Source organism: Monodelphis domestica, chromosome 3, assembly GCF_027887165.1.
Source record: "Monodelphis domestica isolate mMonDom1 chromosome 3, mMonDom1.pri, whole genome shotgun sequence".
NCBI lineage: Eukaryota > Metazoa > Chordata > Mammalia > Didelphimorphia > Didelphidae > Monodelphis > Monodelphis domestica.
Genome location: NC_077229.1, coordinates 550,925 through 570,730, shown reverse-complemented (window position 1 = coordinate 570,730; position 19,806 = coordinate 550,925). Strand labels below are relative to the sequence as shown.

Genomic DNA, 19,806 nt, shown 5'->3' with positions numbered 1-19,806 from the left:
GTCAAGGGGTCAAAGGAGAAGGCAAAGGGGCCGCCCCGAGCTCTCAGCCCCGCCTCTCCCGGTCCAAGGAAAAGGCCCCCTTCTCCCCGCCCGCTTGTGCAGCCTGGGCGCCTCCCTGGACGCACCCCCGCCATCCCTCCCCGGGGCAGCAACTGCTGGGAATACCAGAGACTGTCCAAGGGAGGCCCCTCCTGCATTTGGCCGGGGAGCGGGCGGAGCCTGGGCAGAGGCGGGACCCAGGAGCGGGGAAGGCGGGGCCCAGACTGGAGGCTTCCAAGAGAAGAGGGGGAGGGGGATGGTCAGCCCCAGGGCCAGGGCCGGAGCGCAAAGGACTCTGGGAAACCTCCCCTGTACTCCTGGCCTCCTCATCCTGTCTTGGACCTGGCTGTGCCCTGAGTGCAGGGAATGGTAAATAGTTCTGGAACCGGGGGCGGGGGTGGGGGGGTGGGGGGGGTGGAGGACCGGATGGGCTCTGTTCCGCCGGCCCCAGGACCTGAGGAGCTGGGGGTCTCCCCAGATCTTTGGAGGCGACAAGGTTGGGGTTTCTGGATTCTGGGTCCGCACAGGCAGTCCTGAGCAGAGGGCGGAGAAGGAAAAGGAGGGCTCCCTGGAGGAGGCGACATTGTTGCCGGTGGAGCTGGTCCCCCCTCCTCCAGCCAGCGGGAGCGCCTGTTGGAGCTCCTCTGCTAGCCACGAGGTGTGTGGGGCAGGGGGGAAACGCCTCCCAGGGCGGGGCTTGGTGAAGCAAGGAATCTTCAGCTGGGTCTATTTTTAGGACTAATACAAAAGGGTGCTCAGTACCTATGAAGGTGAATGAATCACTAAATGGTCAAACAACTAACACAGGGCGAGCTCAGCCAGAGCTGTGAAGTTTGTCTACTCAGAGAAGGTGAGAACTAAGAATGCACAGTCCTGGGGAAACCTTCTACTGTGATTGGTAGATGTGAACGTTTAGGGGAGGCGACACAGGAGATACATCTCTGTGATTGGTAGATGTGAACATTCAGGGGAGGCGACACAGGAGATACATCTCTGTGATTGGTAGATGTGAACGTTTAGGGGAGGCGACACAGGAGATACATCTCTGTAATTGGTAGATGTTTACGGGAGGCGACACAGGAGATACATCTCTGTGATTGGTAGATGTGAACGTTTAGGGGAGGCGACACAGGAGATACATCTCTGTGATTGGTAGATGTTTACGGGGAGGCGACACAGGAGATACATCTCTGTGATTGGTAGATGTGAACGTTTAGGGGAGGCAACACAGGAGATACATCTCTGTGATTGGTAGATATGAACAGGGAGCTGACATACTAGAAAATTCTCTTTAAAAGGAGCTCTCTGAACTCAGCTGGAGTTTTCCTTAGGACAAAATCTTGTGTTGAGTGGAACAAAGACTGACTAGTCTCTCTTAAAGCTCAGGCCGAGGCCCTTCCTACTATTTCCTCTTGCTCTGTCTCTATCCCTTCTCTTCATTCCTTCATTCGCATTAATTAAAATCTCAATAAAAACCCAGCTGACTTGGCTATTTTCATATTTGGGAAGTTTTCCCATGGCGACCACTTATTTTTGATTTAAATCAAGACTAAAAATTATCTTTACAGTTTGGCCGAAAGCTTCACAGTTTGGGAAATTCACAGCCTTGAAACCCACATTTTCGGGGTCACGATGGTCAGTGCCTTAGTTCAGACCGGTCAGGCCGCTTTGTGCCTCAGTTTACCTCAGTTCAGAATTGCTCATGGCCGCTTGCACTGTTCACATGATACCTTCCTGCCGTCCCCCTGGATGAAGGCGTCCCAGAGGGGCAGTGAGACTTCCCGGCCCTAACGGGGCCACCCAGGGCTCTGGGAATCCGGGCCTCCATAGCTAGGCAAGCCGGATCCCAGCAGCCCCCGAGGCCCTTCCGCCCTTCCACGCCCAAAGCGCTCCTCTCCTGCCTTCCGGACGGAGGGCCAGTAGAGCCTCCCATTTCGGGGCTGAGACCCCCTCGCACTCCGCTCTCTGTCCTGCTTAGAGGAGAGGATGCCGCGACTCCCTCCGGAAGCCCTGGCCCAGCCCTTCCACGCCCCCTTTGCCCCAGGGCCCCCACGTGACCCCCGGACTGTGACAGGAGCTGCTGGAAGGTCCGCCCCTCGCCAGGTTCGCCCCGCCCTCTTCAGCCCCCAAAGGGACTCTATGACATCAAGGCTGGCCTCCTCCCCCCCTACTACGGAAAGCCCTCCTTGGCTCCCTATTGCCTCCGCGGTCAAAGACAAAATGCCGTTCGGCGCTCGAAGCCCTTCAGGACTAGCCCGCTCCTTCCTTCCCAGGTTCGCTCTCAGTCCCTCCTGGCTGACAACTACTCAGCCTGGCCCAGAGCCAGCTCTTGGCCGTCATGGGGTGAGTTGGAGCGTAGGCGGAGCGAGAGGGGCGTGGCCAGAGGGCGGCCCACAGGGGGCGTGGCCAAAGGAGGCGGCACAAACCACAGGCTTCCTCCTCCTGCCTGAGGCTCTCTTATAACCTCCAGCTGACCCCCAGGAGGTCTCAGGCTCATCCGGGCTCTGCTGGCTGTTCCGAGCCTGGCCACGCCCACATTTCTTTTCTACAAGCGTGGGGGGAGGAGAAGAGGATCCCCCGGGGCCCCGCACTGTCTGAGCCCCAAGAGGAGCTGGGAACTCGGGACGCCTGGGGCCCCGGGACGCTTTTCCTTCTTCGGGACAGCCAGGAGACCGGAGCGGCCTAAACCTAGCCAGGTGGCCCCTCTCTGACGCACAGGGAGGGGCGGGGCGGAATGAAGGGGAGGGCCGGGTCCGGGGAGGGAGGCGGGGCTCACGCTGGATCAGGAGGAGGGGACTCGGAGACCCGAGAGCCAGGCCGAAGGGGCGGGACGGGGCGGAGCAATGGAGGCTCTGAAAAGGCCGCGCAGAGGCCTCCGGGAACCCGGAAGTGACTCGCCTCGGCTCCTTGGCCGGCCCTGGATCTCCCTCCGCCCGGCGCCTCCAGCCTTGGTAATTCTGAAGTGGCGGCGGGGGACAGCGGGCAAGGGGGCCTGAGGGAGGGGCGCAGGCAGAGAGCAGGACTGAGTTCGAATCCTCCCGTTTACGAGTCCCTCGTGGGCAGACCCCTCCCTGCAGTGCCAGCTAGACCCCCCCAAAACCGGGAACCCCTTCCCCACGTCCTGGGACCCTGCAGCTGCGCGGGGTACAGTGTATTCGGGGCTGCCTGGGGTCCACTGTGGCCTTCGGCTTATTCTTTGGGATCTTCTTTCCTGCTAAAACGTCCTGCCTGGAGGGGGAGGGGCAGTAGCTGAGGCAGTTTTACGGCTCCCAGCAATGGAGGCCGAGGAAAGTCACGTGAGGGGCTGAATGGAGGCTGGCAGGAAGGGGAAGAGAGCCCAGGAGTCCCTGCGGGCAGGGATGCGGCTGAGGGAGGAGGAGGGCCTTCCCCACCGGGAGGACTGCCCTCTGCCCAAGGGAGCCCCGGGGAGTGGGCCGGGCTGCATGGGAAGGTCCTGGGTTCCAGTCTTGCCTCAGACCCTTCCTGTGCTCTTGGCGACTCCCATTTTGTCTCTGAACCCCCTGCAAGGGCTTCCTGGCCGGAAGAGCTCCCCGTGGAGGCTGGCTGGGCGCCCTGGAGCACCTGGAGGGACCCCCACACCGCTCCCCCAGCCCAAGGGGGCCTCCTGCAGCCCCTCCCCCTCCCCCACAGCAGCGCTTTGGCTTTGGGCCAGTTTCTTGTCACATTGGGCCCTCCTCGGCCTCTTGGTCACTTCCAGCCCTCTCCCCCCCCTCCGCTCCCCCTTTTCCCATCCCCCACTTACCCCACCCACACTGACCCCCCCTCACCTTCCTGATTTCTCCTGAGCTCCCGCAGAACCCTGAAATGGCCCCTCCCTCTGTTCCTCACATTTCCTCCCCCCCAGGAGCTCTCTGCTGCCCCCACCTTCCTCAGGCTGCATCCAGGCAGTCTGGGGGGAGGGAAGGAGGGTCTCCCTGCAGGGGGAGGGGGATTCTCTCCTGCCCAGCCTGGTGGGGGTGGCCCAGGGGGAAGCCCAACCCTGGGGAGGGGTCTAGGGGCAGAGAGGGGCCATTCCAGGGCCCAGGGATGCCTGACCCAGGAGTCCTGACCCCCAGCTCCTGCTCAGAGCTTCCTCTGGGAGGGTCCCTGAGCTCTGCCTTCCTGCCCCTCCCCCCCCAGGAGCCCAAGCCCCTTCTTGGCCCCCTCCTTTGGCCCTTGGGCTCTTGGGCTCCTTCCAGTCAGGGATTCCCAGCCTCAGCTGTCAGGGGGTCCCAGGCGCCCCCGACAGCCTCTGGGAGACCCCGGCTCGCCTTCCTCCTGCTTCTCCAGGCTCAGCCGCCCCAGGAACACTTGAGTCTCCCCAGGGTGTTGCCCTCCCTGCCAGGTGCTCTGGTGCCCCCTGAGCCTGCCCAGCCCCTCCCTGGGCTCCCCTTCCCAGGCCTCCCTCCAGCTGCCCCCTCACAGCCTCTCCTCTTCCCAGGGTCTCCCGTGAGAGCAGGCCTGGCCCTGGGGGACTCCTGTGGCCCCTCACCCCATGGAGATCCCTGTAGGGCAGCCTCAGCCTGGGAAGAAAAGGGAAAACCTGCCCCTCTGGGTCCTTTCTTTCTCCTGCTCAGGGTGCAGAGCTCCCCCCCCCACACACACACACACATTCCCCCCTGCTTACCCAGGGAGGATCTGCTGAGCCAAAGCCCAGCTGGAGGGAGCCCAGAGGCAGAGAGGATGATGGGAAAGAGGGAGGGGGAGGAGTGAGACATTCCCTGGGCCAGGGGAGGCCTGTTGGGCATAGCTGTGGCTGGAACTCCATTCAGGGACCAGAAAGTGGACTGAAGCGGGGAGGGGGCAGGAGCCTGAGTGGGGAGATGTAAAAAGGAATTCTTGATTCCTTCTTTAATTTAACAGGGACCTGGAAGTCCTCCAACATCAGAGATGTAAAGGGATTCACCAGCTCACAGTTATAGGAAGGAGAAACCATGGACAGGAAGGAGGAAGCTTAGAAACAGGAAGTGAGATAGGAAAAGGCTATAAAGGGGGGCCAGCATCAGTTGGTAGGTTTGTCAGTTGCTGACAGGTCTGGCAGTTGGGGGGAAGTTTACTGCTGTGTTGGGTTGGTTGATGGTGGTTGGTTGCTGGAATATAACATTGGCCTTGAGCTTACTGAGAGAACTTTGGGGTTTGGGCCTTTGGTTCTTTTTCTTTCTTGAACTTTTTGGAATGTGGCTGCTCGACAGACTTAATTGGGATTGGATTAAACACTGAGTGGGTTGGTTTTGATTGGGCTGGATTTGGTTGGAACTCTGTGGTGTGAACCTTAAAACCTACTTCATAAGATTTGGTTAAGACCATTCCCCATTTTAAACAATGAAGGGACTGAGATCAGGAATGTGAGACCTCTACTCCACCCCTACTTAAGGCTGCTTTAGGGGAAGAAACTCCTTGCTGAACAATGAAAAATACTTAAACCCACACTTATAGTAAGGCAAAAGTTCTTAAGCTGTGCCTATTTTTAGATCTAATACAGAAGGGTGCTAAGTACCTATAAAGGTCAGGCAACTTGTGAATTTACAAGGAGCAAAGAGGTGAGAAACTTAGAGGTTTTCTCAGGCAGGAATTACTCAAAAGTTTAGACTTCTCAGTTGTGAATTAAGAATGGTCTGTCCTTTGGAAAACGTCTACTGGGATTGGTAGCTGTGAGTACTTAGAGGAGGTTAAATAGGAGAAAATTCCCTTTAAAAATAGATGAAAAGCTGGCTCCTGGGACAGTCTCAGAAGAGTCTCAGAGGAACTCGCTCTGGAGATGGCAGCTGGCCAAAGCTGAACTGGTGTCTCTCTGAACACTAGAATGCTTGCTTGGACAAATATTGTGGTGAATGGATAAAAGACTGACTGATCTCTCTCTTAGGGATGGGGCCTGGGCTGGCCTATCTTTTTCTCATTATTTCCTTTTTCTCTCTCTCCCCCTTTCTTTAATTCCTCATTTGTATTAATTAAAATCTCTATAAAACCCAGCTGACTTGGGTATATTTAATAATTGGGAATTTTTCCTGGCGACCATCTTATATTTGATTTAAAACAAAACACTGTATACAAAACATATTTTCTGGGCTCACAATTTAAGCCAAATACTGTTTTATCTGCAACAATTTATGTCTTCCACTATTTTAATCATCACAGTAGGATGGTTGTTATTAGCGGTAGTTATAGATAGATATAAGCAGTTTAGGTAGTAAATAGAGGTAGTTATAGGATCACTCATATAGACTTTAGGAAATTTTCTTTCTCTGTCTCTTTCTTATGGTTTCTCTTGTTTACTGTAATCATTTCACTCTATTCTTTCACTGTCTATTTAACTTAATTATTCCTTATTAAAACCTGCTAGAAGTTTTCCTTCCTCTGGCTTACAGGGATGACATTAAGTTACTCCTCTACTTTATTCGCAATAAAACTTAAATGATTACAAGCTGCCATCTTATATTTTCGAAACTCCTCATTTAACCCTTACAGAGACGAGGCTACAAAAAGCTGGAGGAACTTCATGGGGGACTCACTGCGGCTACTTTGCTGCCTCCACAGGGAGCCTGGAGTGCCCCCGATGGCGTTGGAGAGGGACAGAATCCCAGGCCAGGTAAGTGTGTTCCAGCCCCAGATGGAGCCCCCCCCAGCCAGGGAGGCCCTTCCCTGGCTCTGACCAAGATGACCAGGAAGCTGCTTCCTCCTTCCTGCTGGGCCATGTCTGTCCCCACATCCCAGGCAGGAAGACCAGCCCTTCCGAGCTCTCTTCTCCGCTTTGGGACTCATTCCTAAGCCCTCGGGCAGCTCAGACCCCAAGAGCTCCCCCCAGGAGCTGCCTCCCAGGTTGGATTTCTCTGGACACAAGTGAGAGCCGCCGACAACCATCGACTCCTCCTTCCCTGTTTAGAGTTCGAGTCTTTGTTCTCTGCTTGTCTGGATTCTCTCACAACTTGTTCCTCTGCTTCTTTTCACCTGTTCCCTCTTGACTCTGGCCTGGAGCAGATTGTGAGGGTGTCCCTTGGTCTGTGCCGTCCTCAGGGAAGACTTTGTCCCCTGGAGCTGCTCACTGGCTTCTGCCTGGAATCTTCCCGGCTCTGCCAGTCCTCCAGGTGCCACACTGGACACTCCCACCCCCACTCAGGACTAGCAGACTGCAGGCACCAAGTCTCTGGCCTCAGTGTGAATCCTCATCTCCCCTCACCCACATGAACATTCATCAGTGGAACCCCCTTCTACATCAAGGCAGGGCCTCCATCCTCTCTCCACCTTCCCAGACTTTGCCTTCTCCTCTGTACCTCCTCCCCTGTACACTCCTCTCTCTGAGATGATGGACCACCTCCTCAGTTCTCCTCTCAGTCCTGTCTGCATCATTCATACTTTTGGCCCATCTCTCCTTCCCGATACTCTCTTTCTCTGGGGTTTCAGGACCGGGTTCTCTCTGTCCTGGTGTAGCTCCTCCATCTCTGCCCTGTGACTCTCTGTGCTCCCTGCTGGCTCCTCCTCTAGATCCTGTAACACTGGGGTTAGGGTGAGGGAGTGGCTCCAGCCCTGCCTTTGGCCCTCTACTCTTCTCCTTCTGGGCTTCTGCACGTGGTGAGCTCCTCAGCTACCAGGGATACAAGCACCACCTCTCTGCTGAGGAGTCTCATCTGCATTTCCTGCCCCCATCTCTGTGCTGATCTCCAGCCTTTTGTCTCGAATCTCCTTACAGAGATTTCCCACCAGGGGACCAGGAGACATCTTGAGCTCAGTGTGTCCCAAGCACATTGTTCTCTCTCACCTAGACAGAACCCCCCCTTCTCCATAGCTGTATCCTCCTAGTCCCTCTGGTTCAAAACCAAGGAGCCTTCTTGCCTCTTCACTGTCCCTTACCTACATATCCAATATGGCGCCAGGCCCTGTGTGGAGGCCCACATCACCTCCCTCCTGGACTATGAACACAACCTGCTGCTGGCTCTGTCTCCCCCAAGGCTCTTCCCACCCCAAGGCCTGCTCCATTCTCCCACCAGAGTGATTTTCCTACATCTCAGTTATGATTGTGTCACTCCCCTCCTCCTTAACCCCCAGTGGCTCCCTCTTCCCCCCAGGATCAAACACAAACCATTCTGTTTGGTGTTCAAAGCCCTCTTTCCCATCTTCTCATTCCCTCCTCCCCAGAGTTAGTGACTTACCCAGGGTCACACAGCTAGGAAGTGACTGAGGTCACATTTGAACCCAGGATCATCTCTCTAGTTCTAGTTCTCTATTCACAGCCACCTAACTGCCCCAGATTGGAAAATATGGGTGAGGGTTAACTCTTACCTGCCATCTTGGGATCAGTTCTAAGATAAGTATGACTGATGAGGGTCAGGCAGTCAGAGTTAGTGACTTACCCAGGGTCACACAGCTAGGAAGTGACTGAGGTCACATTTGAACCCAGGTCTTCCTGACTCCAGATCTGGCACTCTATCCACCGTGTGATCTGGCTGGCTCTAGTTCCAGGCATTTTCCATGGCTTTACCTCATGTCTGGAATATTTTCCCTCCACATTTCATATCACGCATCCCTTTGCACTTCCTCCAAGTCCCAGCTAATGCCTAGAAACTCTGCAGGAAACCTTTCTGGGTCCCTCTCGCTCAGGGTGCCTCCATTCTTTCTTTTCTTCCCCGTTTCTCCTAGGCAGAGCTGGCTGGGTGTCCCTGTGTCTGTGTCTTGTCTCCCCCTGCACTGAGAGCTCCTGGAGGACAAGGACTGACCTTTGCCTCTTGGGGAATCCCCAGAAGGGCAGAACAAGTGCTAAATGTAGAGGGGAAGGAAAGGACAGTCTCTGGTCCTGGAGGTGCCCCTGGGTGACCCCATCTTCTCTGTATCTGCCTCCTCTTCTCCCCTGTGGTTCTGCAGTCCAACACAGGCAGCAGCATCCTCCTGGAGCAGAAGGGAGGCCACAGGGATCTTCCCAGGATCCTCTCTGCCTTTGCCTTCAACTTTAGCCCCCCAGAGTTTCCTCCTTCTTCCCTTTCTCCTTGTCTGTTGTTCCTACAAGAAGCCTCTTCCTGGTCTCTCTGCTGTGCTGCTGCTGCTGCTGCTGCTCTAGTCTTCATTCACTCCTCCTGCACTTCTGCTGCTCAGGGTGTTCAAGAAGCAAATGATCTCTTCCCTTCGGGGTCTTCCTAAAAGCTCTGCAGACTCCCCTTCACTAGGGAACATCTGCTGTTCTGTCCAGCATTGGGAAGCTCCCATTTACAGGTGTTGGGAGTGAAATTTAACCAAAGGGTAAACTGAGGCAGCTCTCCAAGGACGACAAGCAGGGGAATGCTGCCTGTCAATAAAAGTGGTCAGGGGCTCCCCTCTGTTAATGCTCCCTAAGCTGAAGGCTCGATCGCTTTGATAGGTTTGGGGGAGCAAAGAACCAAGAACAGACATGGCAAGTGATGTCTGTCCTAGAATGGTTATGGAGCTGGGATGATCAGGGACATGTGACTGAGGGGAATAATCCGTAATAAGGGCCAGCAGGGCCCCAGCCCTCCTTCTGTCCTCAGACTAAGCAGAGATCCTGGTGTGCGTCCAGGGCAAGGTCAGGACCCCGATTTGGGGCAGGAACCAGCCCTGTCTGAGGTGGGTCGGGGGTGTGGAAAGGCTAAACGGACTCCCTGGGGCTCGCCTGAACCTTCCAAGGCCGGCAAATGCCTCGAAATGAGGCTGGAACAGTGATGAGGTGCCCAAGAGCTGGATTCTGCACTTCCCCCATTACAAGCTGACTGAGTGTGGAGCTGAGCCAGGAGGCAGAGAAGCAGGACTCGGGCAGTTACCAGACAAAAGCAGTCCCTGGTCAGGAGGATCAATGAGTCAATGATGCGAGATCAGCTCAGCCTTCTCCGAGGATGGGTCACCCGGGCTGCACCCTGAGTCCCCGAGCTCTGTGGAGCACCTTCTCTCCTTTGTCGTGCCTTCTACAGAGTTATAAGTAAAGGCTGATCTGGGGGCTCATTACCAGATTGGAGAGCATTTATTGGGAGAGAGAGAAGGAGAGAGAGAGAGAGAGAGAGAGAGAGAGAGAGAGAGAGAGAGAGAGAGAGAGAGAGAGAGAGAGAGAGAGGGAGAGGGAGAGGGAGAGGGAGAGGGAGAGGGAGAGGGAGAGGGAGAGGGACAGAGACAAAGAGAGAGAGAGAGAGACAGAGAGACAGAGAGAGACAGAGAGGGAGGGAGGGAGGGAGGGAGAGACAGGGAGGGAGGGAGGGAGAGACAGAGAGGGAGGGGGAGAGACAAAGAAAGAGGGAGAGAGAGACAGAGACAGAGAGAGGGAGAGAGAGAGAGACAGAGACAGAGAGAGCCTCCTAGAGCTGCTCTTCTCAACCCTCCTTTGGGCTCTTACAGACTCAGCTTCTAGTGCTGCCTCTGACACTGACAATGGGCGGGACTTTGGGCTCCTCCCTTCTCTGTGGGTCAGTTTCCTCCTGTAACTGACCAGAGGTGGCTCTTCCTTGTCATGTGACTTTCAGCCCTCTGTGCTCTCTCTTGGGCTGCTCTAGGAGGTGGTGACATTCCAGGATGTGGCTGTGGACTTCACTCAGGGGGAGTGGCGCCTCTTGTCCCCTCCCCAGAAGGAGCTGTACAGGGAGGTAATGCTGGAGAATGTCCGGAACCTGCTCTCTGTGGGTAAGGAGCCTCTCCCTGCTGCCCGAGTCTGCCATCCAAGGGAATGTCGCCCTCAGCAGCAGGTACGGTTAGGAGCAGTTTTCAGACATGAGGAAGGGACGAGGGCTGGTAAGGCGAGTCCCCAGCCAGGGCCCTCCTGCTGCCTGCTTCTCCTGTAAAAGGACTTTGCATGGTGTAATGGGACTTTCTCTGCAGTCCAAGATCAGATGCGTGTTGGAGAGTCTCAGACGCAGAAGTATTCTCAGCGTTGAATCCATCTCATCCCTCCCTGGGCCGGAATTTGTCTCCCAAACCCCTCTGGGAAAGCTGTTCTGGAGGATGTTCCTCCCACCTTCTTCCCCTCTAGGGTGGATCTACTACTGGGGCTCTTTTTCTCTTCAACCAGCATAAACTCGTAGCCCTCAGCTCCTCGGTGTCCCCAGGAGACATAATTTGTCCTTAGTCTTCCTTCCTTTGCCCTCAGGCTCCAGCAGAGCCAGTAAGGAAGGGAGGTAAAGGCCAAAGCATTTATAATGACCTGCTCTTGGCCTGGGACTCTATCTAGGGTTTTCTCTGTGATTTTCTGGCTCTTCTTCCTCACTTTCCTCTTCCTCATTCAGTGCCACAATTACCCCATTTTACAGATGAGAAAATAGATTCAATTCAGTGGCTTGTTCTGAAGCGCCCACATAGCTGCTTGTGGCGAAACGGAAACTGAGGCCTTCCTGCCTCTGATTCCCAGCTCCTCAGCCCTCTCCTTCTGACTGCCTCTCATTTCCTGCTAATGGAAAACTAAGGACTGAGTCCAGGCTTCTCTGAAATAAATCCCCTAAAACCTACCACTGTGGTTCTAGATTGGTTCCCTGAACATCTTCCCCTTTCCTCTCCCTTCCCTAAATGCTGGGGAGACTGTTCTCTAGGAGTCCTTATTAGCCTCCTGTAGGCCCTGCTTGCCCTTCTCTGTGATTGTCAACATGAATGGACTGCCTGAGAGACAGCATTGAATCCAAGGAGGATTGTTGAGTTCCCCAGGAGAGGAGGCAGAGACTCTCCAAGAGTAGAGTCCAGGAGGCTCAGAGAGGTGTCAAGGAGGGTAGAGCAGGCAGGGTGATGGGGCGAGAGCTGATCCCCTGAAGTCCCTATGTCTGGGGCTTCATACTGAAGCAGAACACTGACCCTTGGACCCATTTTGGGAGTTCAGGAGTTTCTTCCAGAATGGACTCGAACAAGGTGGGAGGGGGTCTACTGCTCATTCTAGGTCCCCCAGGAGGATAACAAACATATCCTACTCTGGGCTCCTGCATTAGAGACCCTGAGAAGTAAGGGCAGGCTCCTGCAGCAACCTCATGGACAGAGTCTCTGAGTGGAGTCACTGAACTCTCCAGCCTTTCTCTAAAGACAACTCATCCTCCTCCTTTAGTGATTCTCCCTTGCCCACGGCTTCCAACTCCCCCCAGAAGATGTGCTCTCTTTTGGATCAGAGGGAATCCTTGTGGATGCTGGAGCAAGGACTGAGGAGCTGCTGCTCAGATATGGGAGGGGAAACTAGCTGTGGGAGATCCAGGGTGACCAGAGGCTTTTGTGTTCTCTGGTGAAACCAGGGCTAGATTTAGGGGCAGGAGGACCCGACTTGGAATTCTCCCTGGGCAAGTCACTGAACCCCTGTGCCTCAGTTTCCCTCTCTGTAAGATGATGCTATTGGACTCCATTTCCTATCACTTCCCTTCAGTATTTTGGGATCCCAGCTACAGGAAAACCAATCACAAGAGGGAAGGCTCTGAAGGGAAGGAGCACCAGAGAGGTCTAGTTTCAGTCTGAGGGGATCCAGGGGTGAAGAAGTGTTGGGGAATGGAAATCTATTTAGTTCAACAGGGAAATCAGGAACTAGGGGAGTGAAGAGATTGTAGTTAAAGGTGAAAAGCAATCTAAGAAGGAAATAATCCAAATTTTAAAGATAAACATAAACACCATTTGAATATGGGCCCTATTATGTGCCATATACTTGATAAATATTATCATTAGATCCTCATTGGAACCCCAGGAGTCACTTGATATTATGACCTTTGTGTTATAGTTCCAGAGCCTGAGACCAGCAGTGCTCCTGTGACTTGCCCAGGCTTAAAAGTCCTGGCAACTTTCTGAGGTATGGGAGCACAGCACCACCCGTATTGGGATTCTTAAGAAGAATATCATGAAAGTGCCAGCATCTGTATAAGGTGGAAAAGAAAAAGAGAATTGTAGGAGCTTTCTTGCCCATTTCCTTATAAATGGATCAAGGACTCAACTTACTCTATGAGACATATTTTTATACATGGAAAATGCCATGTTTTTGTAGTAGGAGTTTAAGAGTAGGGAACAGAACAAAATCTTTTGTGCATTGAATGAATGCTAAAAAGAGTACTGAATTTCTTCATCTGATCTGTAAGATTTAAAAGAGTGGGAGCCATAAACTGTAATAGTTAAAAGAGTTGAGGTCATAAACTGTAGTGATTAAAACAGTGGAAGATATAAATTGTAGTAGATATAAGAGTGGGTGAGTAAATTTGTGACCTCAGAAAATATGTTTTCACCACACTGTCTTTTTAATCAAATATAAGGTGGTCGCCAGGGAAATATTCCCAATTATGAATATACCCAATTCAACTGGGTTTTATAGAGAATTTAATAATACAATGAAGAATTAATGAAAGAGAGAAAGAGCAAGAAAGGAACATGGCCTAAACCTAAGTCTTAAGAGAAAGATCAGTCAGTCCTTAATCACTCACCATAAGATCTGTTCAAGCAAGGATTCAGAAACCAGTTCAGCCAGCCATCCTTCTCCAGAGAGGGATTCTTCTGACTGCCTCCAAGAGAGTCCTGAGAGAGACACTTCAAGGCAGCCTTGGCCAGCTGCCTCCTTCAATTGAGCCTTTCCCAGATGACTGACCCAAGAGAGAGCTTTTCGTCTCCTTTTAAAGGGAATCTTCTCCTATGTCCCCTCCCCTAAGTTCTTACATCTACCAATCACAGTAGACATTTTTCAAAGGACAGACCATTCTTAGTTCACACCTAAGAAGGCGTAAATTTTTGAGTAATTCGCACCAGGAAAGCTCTGAGTAAGTTTCTCAGCTCTTTGTTCCTTTTAAATTCACAAGTTGCCTGACCTTTATAGGTACTTAGCTTAAGAACTTTTTGCCTTATTATAAGTATGGGTTTAAGTACTTTTCATTGTTCAGAAAAGAGTTTACAACTTTATCTTCCCCTAGGGCAGACCTAAGTAGGTGAAGTAGAGGTCTCACATTCCTGATCTAAGTAGAGTTCACTGGCCAACTGGGGAATGGTCTTAATCCAGTCTTATAAAGTAGGGTCTGGGGATTTTTAAGGTTCACAGATCTCAGATACTAGAAAAAAAAAAGGTCAAAAGCAATCACAAAGGGAGTTCCATAATGCTTACAGAGAAGCTAGATGATGAAATGAAAATATTTAGTCTACATGCACCCATTCTGCCTAGGATGAGAGGATTGAATGTATAGACAATGAAAATGAAAGCAAAAAGATTGAAAGGGAATGGTCTAGTACCGTGGACAGAGCATGTAGAGCCACGGGATTTGGTCTCAGGTGCCAGGATTTTGGATCAAGTCACTCGTCCAACCTTTCCTAGGTCACGATCCAAGTTAGGAATGTAATAAATATAACCTGTCCCGAATCCCAGATTTCTTATGAAGAGCCTGTGAGATCACATGAGAGCCTCCTTATTATTTAAATTGTTCTTTAGCTTTGAGTCCATGGTATTTTCAATGGATGAAGTGTGCCCATTTGAGTTGGAAGATTGGTTACCTGAGGAAATAAGATTATTAATAAGCAGGTTGTTTTCTGACAGTGGAGGAAAGGAGATGAGTTATATATGTGTTGCTCTATACCTATGTTTTACTGTTTGTTTCTTTTAGAAAGAGAGATCAGACCTGAAATGAAGCTGACTGCAACAGAGGTGAGCCTCTCTGTGGAAGAAATGAACCTACAAAGATTCATGAGTGATTGTCCTGATAACTTTGCTTTCAGAGAATTCTGTGTTGCACCTCAAAATTCATCTCATATTGAACATCAAGGAATTCACTCTGGGGACAAATCTAGTGAAGATAATCAGTGCGGAAAGACTTTGATGCATAGGGCCATTCGTGTGGGACATCAGAGAAGGCAGTCTCTTAAGAAACCTTATGAATGCAAGCAGTGTGGAAAGACATTCACATATTACTCCAGTCTAGCTAGACATCAGAGAATCCACTCTGGGGAGAAACCTTATGAATGCAACCAATGTGGAAAGACAGTCAGTCGGAGTTCCTATCTTGCTCAACATCAGAGAATCCACTCTGGGGAGAAACCTTATGAATGCAACCAATGTGGAAAGACATTCAGTCAGAGCTGCAATCTTTTTATACATCAGAGAATCCACTCTGGGGTGAAACCTTATGAATGCAACCAATGTGGGAGGGCATTCAGACTGAGCTCCAGTCTCGCTGTACATCAGAGAATCCACTCTCAGGAGAAACTTTATGAATGCAAGCAATGTGGAAAAACATTTCATTGGAATTCCAGTCTTGCTAAACATCAGAGAATCCACACTGGAGAGAAACCTTGTGAATGTAAGCAATGTGGAAAAACATTTCATTGGAATTCCAGTCTTGCTAAACATCAGAGAATCCACACTGGAGAGAAATCTTATGAATGCAAGCAATGTGGAAAAACATTTCATTGGAACTCCAGTCTTGCTAAACATCAGAGAATCCACACTGGAGAGAAACCTTATGAATGCAAGCAATGTGGAAAAACATTTAATCAGAGCTACCATCTTGCTATACATCAGAGAATCCACACTGGGGAGAAACCTTTTGAATGCAAGCAATGTGGAAAGAGATTCTCAGAGAACTCCATTCTTGCTGTACATCAAAGAATCCATACCGGTGAGAAACCTTATGATTGTAAGAAATGTGGAAAGACATTCAGTCAGAGCTGCAATCTTGCTCTACATCAGAGAATCCACACTGGGGAGAAACCTTATGAATGCAACCAATGTGGAAAGACATTCAGTCGGAGCTCCAGTCTTGCTGTACATCAGAAAATCCACTCTGGGGAGAAACCGTATGAATGCAACCAATGTGGAAAGACATTCAGTCGGAGCTCTCATCTTGCTGTACATCAGAGAATCCACACTGGGGAGACACCTTATGAATGCAACCAATGTGGAAAGACATTCAGTCAGAGCTCCAGTCTTGCTGTACATCAGAGAATCCACACTGGGGAGAAACCTTATGAATGTAAGAAATGTGGAAAGACATTCAGTCAGAGCTGCCATCTTGCTCTACATCAGAGAATCCACTCTGGGGAGAAACCTTATGAATGCAACCAATGTGGAAAGACATTCAGTCGGAGCTCTCATCTTGCTGTACATCAGAGAATCCACACTGGGGAGAAACCATATGAATGCAACCAATGTGGAAAGACATTCAGTCGGAGCTCCAGTCTTGCTGTACATCAGAGAATCCATACTGGGGAGACACCTTATGAATGCAACCAATGTGGAAAGACATTCAGTCAGAGCTCCAGTCTTGCTGTACATCAGAGAATCCACACTGGGGAGAAACCTTATGAATGTAAGAAATGTGGAAAGACATTCAGTCAGAGCTCATACCTTGCAGTACATCAGAGAATCCATACCAGGGAGAAACCTTAATAATAAAAGCTACGTGGAAACATGTTCACATGCAGTTCCAGTCTTGCTGTTGTGTGAAGGAAATTTACCCTACCCCCCTTTCTGGGGCAGTATATGCCTTGTGTGAGCCTGAACTTGATGCCAGTGAGGATTATGTGATGGAATCCATTGAGTGAGGATAGAATTGTATCTAGAAAAGGGCAGCAATAGAGTTGAGAGATCAGGAGACAACAGGGTGATGTCCCCTGCAGTGCCCCCTGGACTGGCCCCCTGGCAACACTGTCCAAAAAGAAAGCCATGTTTGGCTCCTGGAATGAGATTTGTTAGTGAGTGGTGTAAAAATGGAGATCTTTGAACCCAAGATTTCAATCACCAGAGGTCCTAGGTATTTCCCTAAATTCTCGATAATCTCACTTCAGTCTCCACCTGGGCGAGATCACAATGAGTATTTAACTGGCAGTCTCTGCCTCCCTCTGGCTGGGCCATTGCAATAATGGGGTAAGTAAGCTGGTTCTTATTTTGTGTTTTCTTTATTCCTTGATTTATAATAATCCTTAATAAACCTCATAAAATACAATATTTTAATAATTTGAGATATTTTAATTTTTTAAAAATATAGCCTAGATAATTTTTTAAGCCACATTGCTCCAAGGCTTTTCAGCAAAGCCTCTTGATGTACTCGCATCTACTGCCTGTTTGCCTGCTTCTGCACTTGCCTCCATTCATCCACTTTGGACCTGCTTGACCCATATCGCTCTCCTAGTCCCAACCTGCCTCCATCCTGCCCCAACTGATCTCCAGCCTCTCAACTAGATCGTCCAAGGCCAGCCCCAGGACCCAGACTTCTGGTAGCTGCCCTTTTTGTGTGTTTGGAATCAGAAACCAGCTGGTAAAAATGGGGGTATCTTTTCCTTAGGCTCCAATTAGCCTCCACGTGGCAGGGAACCACAGGGTGGTGGAATGAGGAGAAGGTAGACTTTTCCAAACAGGAAGTATGGAGGATTCTATGAGAATATTACCTATTATAGTCTCCAGTTTTAGGATTTTTTTTTTTTGAGTGCACTGATCCTTTCATTAATTTCACCTGATATTCAGGAAAGGAATTCATCTCCCTGCAACTCTTCCGTTTGGGCCTGCCCAATTTGAGATTCCATAAACCCACCCTCACTATAGGAGGGCAGCTGGGTTGCTCAGTGGATTGAGAGCCAGGCCTAGAGATGGGAGGTCCTGGGGTAAAATCTGTCCTCTGACACTTTCTAGCTGTCTGACCCTGGGCAAGTCACTTGACCCCCATTGCCTACCCCTTACCAATCTTCTGTCTTGGAACAAATCCCATAGTTCTGATAAATAGTATCTCAACGGATAAAAACAACAACAACAAAACCCCAAGGAACTTTAATGAGACTGTAGGTTATATTTTAAGGCATTTCAGATTCCAATTTAAAAAAAAAAAAAACTTTTATTGCATTTTACTGATTATTTTGTTTGAGATTTTATTTTGTTGTTTTTAAGTTCATATATTAATGTATTCAATACTTTTCTGTTACACTGAATCATTTTAATGTACTGGGTTTTTAACTGTTGTTATATTCTGTTGCTTTTCCCCTATAACTACACTGAACAAATATTGAATAAGCCCATATAAAAACAACTTTTTTCTACTTTTGACTTTGTAACTTGTCACATAGAGGATGGATGGACTTCTTTACAATTGTATAACAACCTTTGAAAAATTTAATGAGCTAAAGGTCTCAAATTGATTTTAAGGGTACTTTAGATGTGATTTTTAGATGTTTTTCAACTCTGCTCATTTTGCCTACCTCTAACAGGAGGTAAGGTCCATTTTAGTAGCTAATGTGAAATACAATTTTAATCCCCACCTTCCACATTTATAAAAATGTGAAAGAATGGGACATCACAGTCTCATACCAAAGGAGCTGGGAAGTTAATCCCAGGGCATGGAACCCATGGATGACTCCCAAAAGAGGAGCATCTTATTTATTTATAACTTCAGCTCACTTTACCCAACATCAACAGTACAGTGGTTTGGTTTGGTTTGGTTTTTTCCTAGACTCCTGTGCCACATTTTTAAATGATATCTATATTTCTTGAGGATGTTCTAGACACAAATGAGTTTTACTTGGTTCAAAAAAGTATTTGCCAATGTGGGGTTTTCCTTAATGGACTTCCCTGACCAGCAGGGTCCCACAAGGGAAGAGGCTCCCCTTTGTATTGGGACCCGAGGAGAGGTAGGAACTGAGAACCAGGGTGGAGAATGAAAGACACGGACAAGTCAGTGGTTGGATAGGGCAGGCAACCGCTATGATACTCCCCTTGATAGGAAAGTATGAGTACAAAGGAACACAGGCGGAGGAGGAGATTAAGGTAGGGAATGCAGGCCGAGATGGTTACAGCCTCGGGGAAGGAGAAGGTCAAGAGGAGAGACAGAGTCATTGAGGAGCCCAGTGGAGCTCCATGGAAGGGAAAGGCAAGAGGAAGTTCATGGGTTTGCCTCTGAATTTATTCATGTCCTGCTTGGGCCTTACTCCCAAGCCCGTAGTAACCACATCACAAAGTATAGACACTTCAGATTGGGTGGAAGGTAGAGGGAACACCTTTGTGAGTGTAGATTGCAAACCGCGCTTTCCTGGGGAATTGACTCCAGGCATGCTAATGAGTTTGTCTTAGCCAAGGGCCGCATGGCCAGTTCAAGGTTACATTCACAAGCCTCCTTGGTATCACCTTATGCTTGGAGACACAGTCGCCACACAGTCATTTATATTTCATAGATGTGAATATGCTTGGGATGCTACAGCCAAGGTTGAAAGATTTGCTACACCTAAAAAAAAAGTTGTGACCAATATCCATCAGTTCATAGGCTTTTAAAAAAATGCCATATATCAACTTATGTGAAATATGATAGTGGGCTTGTTTGCTATTGTAATTAACTGGGCTATTGTGAATTGGGGGGATTGGCTGTACTACTGTTCTTTATTAAAAAAAAACAAAACTCTTGCTTTGTGAAATTCATTTCCTCATACTCACAGTGGATCATGGCCAGATATGAAGAGGAAATGGATCTCTAGTTTGGTGAAAAACGTTTGTATTCTACATTTCCTTAGCTGACACAGTGTGTCAATGATTATAAGCTATATTTTTTATTTTAAAACTTTTATTATATTTTTCTTGCATGTGCAATATACTATTTCAGTTTTATTTTTTCTCTCCTTTTGAAGCACATGTCAACAGTATTAAGATTTTGTTTAACTTTTTTATTTTGCCTTAATATAAGTTTAAAATATATTTGCTATAATGTCAATGTATACCCAAAAGCTTGAGACTATAAAAATGATGTCACTGATTATTTAAAAAAAAATTGGGGACTTTGCTTAATGATTGTCTGATTCCAGGACAAGGGAATAAAAAAGAAAAAAAAGCTGAACTGCACAGTGTCAAAGGAGCACAGATTTAACCTGAATAGTGCCTAAAGAACA

The 19,806-nt window shown here is 49.6% G+C and overlaps 1 protein-coding gene across 5 annotated transcripts; it reads left to right on the top strand.

Annotated features, from left to right (window-relative positions):
* The first annotated feature begins 2,453 nt into the window (after nt 1–2,453).
* Nucleotides 2,454–19,327, top strand: LOC103103987 (zinc finger protein 658B-like). Of its 5 annotated transcripts, none has more exons than XM_056821130.1 (4): nt 2,974–2,990; nt 6,505–6,625; nt 10,521–10,647; nt 14,553–19,327. In XM_056821130.1, the coding sequence occupies exons 2-4, from the start codon at nt 6,536–6,538 to the stop codon at nt 16,331–16,333; spliced, it is 1,998 nt and encodes a 665-aa protein (XP_056677108.1). In that variant the 5' UTR covers nt 2,974–2,990; nt 6,505–6,535; the 3' UTR covers nt 16,334–19,327. The 5 variants fall into 5 exon arrangements, with proteins under 5 accessions (XP_056677110.1, XP_056677105.1, XP_056677108.1 ...); XM_056821128.1 differs by lacking the exon at nt 2,974–2,990 and adding an exon at nt 4,154–5,048; XM_056821131.1 differs by lacking the exon at nt 2,974–2,990 and adding an exon at nt 4,154–5,048 and having other exon boundaries at nt 10,521–10,709.
* Nucleotides 19,328–19,806: the final 479 nt, after the last annotated feature.

What these genes read in the sequence shown, in the direction of transcription:
- LOC103103987 (XM_056821127.1), top strand. Translation starts at nt 2,883, where the DNA reads ATGGAGGCTCTGAAAAGGCCGCGCAGAGGCCTCCGGGAACCCGGAAGT. An exon ending in GCCCGGCGCCTCCAGCCTTG is followed by an intron (nt 2,991 to 6,504) that starts GTAATTCTGAAG and finishes TAACCCTTACAG; the next exon opens with AGACGAGGCTACAAAAAGCT. An exon ending in GGGACAGAATCCCAGGCCAG is followed by an intron (nt 6,626 to 14,552) that starts GTAAGTGTGTTC and finishes TGTTTCTTTTAG; the next exon opens with AAAGAGAGATCAGACCTGAA.